Genomic DNA, 8,293 nt, shown 5'->3' on the forward strand with positions numbered 1-8,293 from the left:
TTAAAAGGTGCCCAAATGCCCTGTCTAGACTTATTGCTAGACGAATGTGGGAAAAATATTTTTGGGTGTCCACTGGTCCTGCCGTATTGTAACTGGCAAAAGTGGAAAAACAGATGATTTTGGGTGCTCAAACAGATGATTTTGGGTGCCCACTCCCTGCCGTATAATAGTCGGCAAATGTGGGGATTTTTTTTTAAAAAAAAAAAAAAAAAAAAAAAAAAAAACAACAACAACAACAACAACTTGTGTTTTGATTTGGACTCTTGCATAGGACTCATGGTTTGTTTTCTATTGATGTGATTTTTTGATCATTGTGTTGTAAAGACGTGAAATGTAATTGTCATTGTTTGATTGTCATGTTGTTTACATAATTGATGAAGATTACGTGTATACACAAACTCCTTCTAGTGTTTTATGTCAAGGATGTCACAAACTTATTTGAACAATTAATACATGGTTAAATGTACTCCTACTGGGTATATGGCTCAACCCTATTTAGTTTTTCAGGGAATGAAGGCGTATCACCTCACTGATGGTTTGGAGCAAGTAGTAATTCATTTTGAGTGTGTTATTTAAAGCAGATTTAGTTACTAAGACTTAGCTTTTTGTGTTAAAGCTATTACGTTTATTTTGTTGATTTGTATGCCCTTGAGGCTTATTCTTTTGTAAGGTTATGTAATTTATTGAACTAAGGTCAAGTTTAAAGTATTGGGGGAGATGTAATTTAAACATTGTAACCTCTAAAATCTTAGTTCAATGGGAGAGATGGCTTTTTGGGGAAAATTGTTGTGCTTGTTGTTGTATACTTTAGCATATTTTGGTAAGGCGTTACAAATTGGTATCAGAGTAATAGGTTAGAATACCTTGGGCTCGTGGGAAGTGACATGTGTCACAATAGGGTTCTTAGGCTAGGACAAAATGCTTAGAATGCCTTGCGTGTTTTGTGCATCTATATGATTGTATTGGTGTGGAGTTATACTTCGGTGATATGGCTTTTGTCCGTTACATTCATCAAGATCATTTTGGAAAGGCACCTCATCAATGCTTTTTCCACTTAGAGGTCCTTAAGTACCATGGAACTAGCCATTATCCTATGAGGGTGACTCGTGCATGCTTTATGTGATTGAGTGTGATTATGTGGATTATCTTATGTGGAAACTTTTGTGTTTATATGGTGAATAAGTATGAGGACTAAGAATGGAGCACTTAGGTATGGAAAGTTGGCCTTGAATTTAATATTGTCTCTTTCTTATAGATGTCTGGACATGCTAGGGCTCATGGTAAGCCCCATCGGAGAGGCAGGAATATTCCAGCCCAACCCCGAGATCCCTCTGCAAGAAGAAGGCGTGGGTCAAAACAATATACCTGTTCCACCGACCCAAGTAGCAATGGGAGCTTTGGTTAGGGAATTGACAGGGGCTCTTCGAAAGTCCATGGAGATGCTTAGGGCCGAGAAAGCGACTAGAATGGTAGAGGGAGAAACAAGAACTTCCTTTTTGAAAAAGGAGTTCTTTCGTTCCAATCCCGCCGAGTTTAGTGGTGAGCTTGATCCGATGAAAGCCGATGAGTGGTTGGAACAAATTGTTAAATCATTTAAGATTCTAGATATCTGTGAGAATAAACTACGAGTAGCATTAGCGGCCTACCAGTTGAAGGGAGAGGCAGGACAATGGTGGAAATATATATTAAGAATAGAGGTGAACACACATGGGAGGCATTTGTGCAAGCTTTCCAAGACAAGTTCCTCCCACCCACAGCTAGGGAGCGGTTAAGGAAATAGCTTGAAGAGTTATTACAACTTAATGCACCAGTGGCTGAGTTTATAGACAAATTCACTAGCTTATCGGGTTTTGCACCCGAATTAGTGGTAACGGAAGAACGAAGATGCCTTGAATTTGAGAAAATGTTGAGACCGAAAATCCTGATGAAGGTGATTGACAATATGATACATGATTATGACCCCTTAGTGGAAGTGACAACTCATGTGGAGATCATGGTAGAGGCAGAAGAAACAAGACAAAAGTTGAAGAGGGCAGGACACTCTAACTCCAGAGGCGACAGGTTCTTCAAAGAGGTCTAGGGGTTCATCATCATCCTTTTAATCGCCTCCACCACAAGCTAAATCCACTAGTTCCATGATGGGTGAAAGTTCGAGAAATGTGACCCGAGTCCATGGTGCATGTTACAGATGTGGCCAGATAGGCCACAATGTTGCAGAGTGTGGAACAGAAAAGTGGAACACAGTCCCAAACTACACGTCCACAAGGTCAATCTCAGAATAGGAGTCAAACCTAGTCTTGTTATCAATGTGGTTAACTAGGGCATTTGAAGAAGTTTTGCCCACAGAGGGCAGAGGCTACTAGTGTGATAGGGTCTCGGCAGTCTGAAGATTTATAGATGGGTTAGGGATGGAGACATTCTTATCAGCCGCTCAATCAGGCCAAGCATCTTAGACAGTTCAGGGGGCCATATCTTCCCAATCCGCACAACAAGCTTATGTTCAGGGAGGTGATGTGGGGGAGCAAAGATCACAGGGAAGGGTGTATGCTGTCACCACTTCCTAGCAAACTTTAGGGCCATCAGTTGTGAGAGGTACATTCCTCATCAATACTAGGGTTAATGTGTTGATTGACACTGGGACATCGCATTCATTTATTGCCACATCATTTGCATCATTGTTGGGGTTAGACAGTAGGCAACTAAAATCTCCTATTACGGTAGAGTCACTAGTTGGGGATAAGGTCACTCTAACCCAGGGGTGTCAGGGATGCGTAATTGAGGTGGCGGGTCGACAACTTCCATTCAATTTTGTATTGTTGGAAATGTCCGGTTTTGACGTTATCCTCAATATGGATTGGTTGTTCACTTACCGGGCAATCATAGATTGTTATCGGGAGAGACTTACAATGTGCACTTCAAGTGGTAATTGTTTCACGTTTCTAGGAGATAGGAACGGTAGATCCTTACCCTCCTCATACTACCCACGTGGCCAAAGCCAACTTAATTCTCTTTTAGCAGCCTTTTTAGATAACGGAAGTGATGTAGTCCGGGATGAATTTTCAAAGGTAGTATGTGAATACCTTAACGTCTTTCCTGAAGACCTCACAGAATTATCTCCTCATCAGGAAGTTGAGTTCACCATAGACTTGCTTCTGGGAACGGCACCTTTCTCCTTGTTTCCATATAGGTTTGCCCCAGCTGAATTGGTTGTTCTAAAGGAACAATTGCAAGAGTTAATCAGTAAGGGCTTTATACGCCCTAGCACCTCACCTTGGGAGCCTCAGCTTTGTTTGCAAAGAAGAAGGACGAATCCTTAAGATTGTGTACAGATTATCGTAAGTTGAATCAAGTCACAGTTAAGAATAAATACCCCTTACCCAGGATAGATGATCTTTATTATCAACTTGAAGGCTCTCGTTGTTTTTCCAAGATAGATTTAAGGTTGAGTTATCACCAAATCTGAGTAAGGGAGGAGGACATTCCCAAAACTGATTTTCGTACCCGTTACGGTCATTATGAGTTTCTGGTTATGCCGTTTGGTTTAACCAATGCCCCAGCCACATTCATGGATCTAATGAATAGAATTTTTCAAGAGTTTCTTAACAAATTTGTGATCGTCTTTGTAGACGATATTTTCATTTATTCACCTTCCAAAGAGGAGCATGAAGGACATCTCCATACTATTTTGCAAATCCTCAGAAAGCATCGTCTGTTTGTGAAATACGAGAAGTGTGAGTTTTGGTTTTTAGAAGTGAAGTTTATGGGCCATGTAGTCTCTGGAGATGGAGTGATGGTGGATTCTTCAAAAATAGAAATGGTGCAAAACTAGGAACAACCTAAAATGCTTCAGAAATTTGTAGTTTACTGGGTTTAGCCAATCACTATCGCCGGTTTGTAAAGAACTTCTCTTCTATAGCCTTACCATTAACCAGATTGACCCGCAAGAAGTAAAGTTTGTTTGGAATGAAGCTTGTGAGAATTTTTTTCGAGAACTAAAACTTAAATTGACTACAGCTCCTGTCGTTGTCATTCCAAAACGTGGTTTAGGTTATACGGTGTACTGCAATGCCTCTAGAAAGGGGTTGGGATGTGTTCTAATGTAAGAGGGTAAAGTGGTAGCATATGGCTCGTGCCAATTGAAGACTCATGAGAGAAACTACCTGACACGTGATCTAGAACTAGCCGTTGTTGTTTTTGCCTTGAAGTTGTGGAGACACTATCTATATGCTGAAAAGTTTGAAGTTTTCTCCGACCACAAAAGCCTCAACTACTTATTCTCCCAAAAAGATTTGAATCTATTCCAATGGAAATGGATAGAGTTCCTAGAGGACTTTGATTTTGAAATACACTACCATCCCGACAAATCCAATGTAGTAGCGGATGCTTTGAGTAGAAAATTTGTAAGTACTATGGCTAGTCTAGAGATAAGGGAATGGAAGATGATGGGGGATGCCCAGAAATTTGATTTACAACTTGGTGAATCCTCGGAACAAGCTACCCTCTTCACCATCATTGTACAACCTATCCTTGTTACGAGAGTGGTTGAAGCACAACTGGGTTATCCAGAAGTGGATGCAATTAGAGGGAGAATTCTTCATGGGAAGAAGAGAAGGGCCTGAATATCCATATAGACTCCAGTGTCTGTTACCTTAGCCGATTGTTTGTGCTTGAATCCATGAGAAATGAAGTTTTGAGGGACTTTCATTATTCTCGCCTAGCTATGCATCCCCCAAAATGTATCATGACCTCAGTCGAAAATTTTGGTGGAGGGGTATGAAAAAGGATGTAGCCTTATTTGTGTCCAAATGTTTGACATGTTAACAAGTTAAAGCCGAGCACCAAAGGCTGGCTGGACCACTACAGCCTCTATTGACTGGCAACCCGAACGTACTATTCAGATTTTAGAAGACATGTTGAGGGCATGTGTGCTAGATTTTAAGGGGTCTTGGGAGAAACACCTACCCTTAGTTGAATTTGCGTATAACAATAGCTATCAAGCAAGTATTGAGATGGCACCTTTCGAGGCATTATATGGGCGTCCGTGTAGATCACCGGTGTGTTAGACTGAAGTGGAAGATTCACCTTTACTAGGCCTGGATCTAGTTCGTGAGACTATGGAGAATATAGCCCTCATTCAGAAAAGGTTAGTCACAACTCAAAGCTGGCAAAAAAGCTATGCCAATAGAAGAAGATGACCCTTATCCTTTGAAGTCGATGATCATATATTTTTGAAGATATCTCCAAGAAAAGGGTTGATGAGGTTTGGCTAAAGTGGAAAACAATCGCCTAGATTCATTGGTCCATTTGATGTCATTGAACAGATTAGGGAAGTTGCATATCATCTTGCATTGCCACCACAACTCGCCAGAGTCCATGATGTGTTTCAAGTGTCTATGCTCCACCAATATGAACCCGATGCCTTGTATGTGTTAGATTGAACAGAGATTGAAATAGATGAAGATGTGTCATATGAAGAAAAACCACTCCAAATCTTAGATACTAGAGAGCAAGATTTGAGGGTAAAACAATCCCCTTAGTTAAAATGTTATGGCATCATCATGGTTTGGAGGAAGCTACATGGAAGCGTGAAGCTGAGGTCCACGAGAAATTCCCAGAATTATTTTCTAATTTATGATGTAATTGCTTGTTACTCCTTCCTTATACTTGATGAATTAGAGATAAACCGAAATCTTCTATTGTTTCCTTGTCTTTTGTTTTTCGATTCAAATTGATATATACTATTTGATTGTGGGATTGCCAAGGATTGATAAGCATATTGTTGTTGCCACATTTTAATATAATATTAGGAGTTATTAAAGGTTGGTGAATATATTGATATTACCATATTTCATATCAGGCTGAGATTGGACGCTAATTTTAGGGGTGAAATTTCCTAAGGGAGAGAGATTGTGACATTTTGTTCCTGGGTCCACTCGAGTGAAGGATGTTACGCTAGAGCGGAGAATTTTAGCTCTCAGAATCTCGTGAGTTTGCAGACGGGTAGCTTGAGCACAGGAAGTTACACTCAAGCAAAGAATGTTGGCTCCCAGTTGTTTAACTATAGCTCTGAAAAACTTCTGGGACTTGTCATTTTATGCTTGAGCGGAGGACTTATCGCTTGAGCAAGCCTCCCGAGTTTGTGTCTTACGCTCGAGCGTAGGAAGTTGCGCTCGAGCGGACTGCGCAAATTCAGTAACTTTAAAAATACAATTCTAGATCATTCTTTCAACTTTTCATTTCTATCTTCCCTCCTCTCTCCTCATTTTCGAAAAACCCTAGTTTCTCACTCTAAAATACTCTACATTTCCCTAAGATTGGGCTAAGATTGCTTACCAAAAAGGGAAGAAGACTTGAAGATTTCACTTTTCTACCGATTGGAATTGGGATTTGTGAAGGATTCTTCTAGGAGCTTTCATATCTTGCTTGATTCTTGAGGTAGGGTTACTTTTAACCTAGTATTTCCTTGTTTTGAAGATATTTTATGGTATTGTTGTGACTCATGATCTAATTTGAGGATCTAGTTGGGTTAAACCCATGTTCTACATAAATAGACCACTTTAATTGACTTTTACTTGAAATTTCTTAACTCCTTTATGCAAAACATGTATGTAAATGTTATTTAAACCAATATCTATGGAGAAAGAAAGAAAACCCTAAATTTGGCATGAGTAGAAAACATTAATAAGTGTGGAATCTCCTTAAACTCCTAGAATGTTATAAATAAATAAAGAGATGAAAAATGTGGATGTTGCTATGGCACTGGAGTTGTGGCATGGACATTGTTTTTTTTTTTTTTTTTGAATGTTATGTTCTATTTCATCTCTTGCTATGTTGGATGCTTGTAAATGGAATGGAAATGTGATAGAATCGTTAATTGTGAATGAGTCCGAGTAAGAGTCGGTTTTGAAAATGTGGTGTTGAGTTGGTACCCGCACGGGGAGTTTAAAAGGTGCCCAAATGCCCTGTCTAGGCTTATCGCTAGACGAATGTGGAAAAAATATTTTTGGGTGTCCACTGGTCCTGCTGTATTATAGTCGACAAAAGTGGAAAAATAGATGATTTTGGGTGCCCACTCCCTGCCGTATAATAGTCGGCAAATGTAGGGATTTAAAAAAAAAAAAAAAAAAAAAAAAAAAAAAAAAAAAAAAAAAAAAAAAAACTTGTGTTTTGATCTAGACTCTTACATAGGACTCATGGTTTGTTTTCCATTGATGTGATTGTTTGATCATTGTGTTGTAAGGACGTGAAATGTAATTGTCATTGTTTGATTGTCATGTTGTTTACATAATTGATGAAGATTACATGTGTACACAAACTCCTTATGGTCGTTTATCTCAAGGATGCCATAAACTTATTCAAACTATTAAATACTTTCTTAAATGTACTCCTACTGGGCATATGGCTCAACCCTATTTACTTTTTCAGGGAATGAAGGCGTATCACCTCGCTGATGGTTTGGAGCAAGTAGTAGTTCATTTTGAGTGTGTAATTTGAAGTAGATTTAGTTACTAAGACTTAGTTTTTTGTGTTAAAGCTATTAAGTTTATTTTGTTGGTTTGTATGCCCTTGAAGCTTATTCTTTTGTAAGCTTATTTAATTTATTGAGGTCAAGTTTAAAGTATTGGGAGAGATGTAATTTAAACGTTGTAACCTCTTAAATCTTACTTCAATGGGAGAGATGGCTTTTGGGGGAAAATTGGTGTGCTTGTTATTGTATACATTAGTATATTTTGATAGGGCATTACAAATCAATTGGATTCAAGGTCGTTCTGTCATGCTATGATCTGTTCTATTCTATATATTCATTTTATGTTGGAACAAATGTTGTCCTGTTATATATTGGACCGGACGCCGTTCTCCTCTGTAATGAATTTGATATGAGAATGGATGTCTTTGAGTATTGGAACTCATTCATGAAACCCTTTACTTTGATGTTATTCACTGGGTTTTAGCTCACTTTGTTATATATATATATATAGGTGGGCAACAGGATGTCCATCAAATAACTTCTTCTGAGATAATATCACCACAAACACAATGGAATAAAATTAAAATAAAGGATCATTCTCTATCGATCAAAACTAAATAGCTCTCAATTATGACCACCATTAATTGCTCAATTTCAAATGAATCCAAATTAAACCCAATAATAATATTTGATCAACATACCAACAACACAAATTCTCACCACACTTATAGCAAAATGAAGGATCAATATAAGGGATTCAGAATTCTTACCCGAAGGATACAAAATAATCTTATAGCTAAAGGACAAGGGATACAAAAAATAATC

General features: G+C 38.6%; 1 protein-coding gene across 1 annotated transcript; it reads left to right on the top strand.

Annotated features, from left to right (window-relative positions):
* Positions 1–1,184: 1,184 nt before the first annotated feature.
* LOC145791582 (uncharacterized) lies at positions 1,185–4,619 on the top strand. The gene is made up of 6 exons (XM_082871948.1): positions 1,185–1,697; positions 1,931–2,061; positions 2,615–3,240; positions 3,627–3,817; positions 3,933–4,055; positions 4,143–4,619. The coding sequence occupies exons 1-6, from the start codon at positions 1,185–1,187 to the stop codon at positions 4,617–4,619; spliced, it is 2,061 nt and encodes a 686-aa protein (XP_082728074.1).
* The last annotated feature ends 3,674 nt before the right edge of the window (positions 4,620–8,293 follow it).

This window comes from Camellia sinensis, chromosome 5 (assembly GCF_055761805.1).
Source record: "Camellia sinensis isolate YWXY chromosome 5, ASM5576180v1, whole genome shotgun sequence".
Lineage (NCBI taxonomy): Eukaryota > Viridiplantae > Streptophyta > Magnoliopsida > Ericales > Theaceae > Camellia > Camellia sinensis.

Bases quoted from the DNA above. Each gene is read 5' to 3' on its own strand.
- LOC145791582 (XM_082871948.1), top strand. From the start codon at position 1,185: ATGAGGACTAAGAATGGAGCACTTAGGTATGGAAAGTTGGCCTTGAAT. The intron at 3,818-3,932 runs GTGCAAAACTAG...ACCATTAACCAG, and splicing joins ATTCTTCAAAAATAGAAATG to ATTGACCCGCAAGAAGTAAA. The intron at 4,056-4,142 runs GTGTACTGCAAT...TGCCAATTGAAG, and splicing joins AACGTGGTTTAGGTTATACG to ACTCATGAGAGAAACTACCT.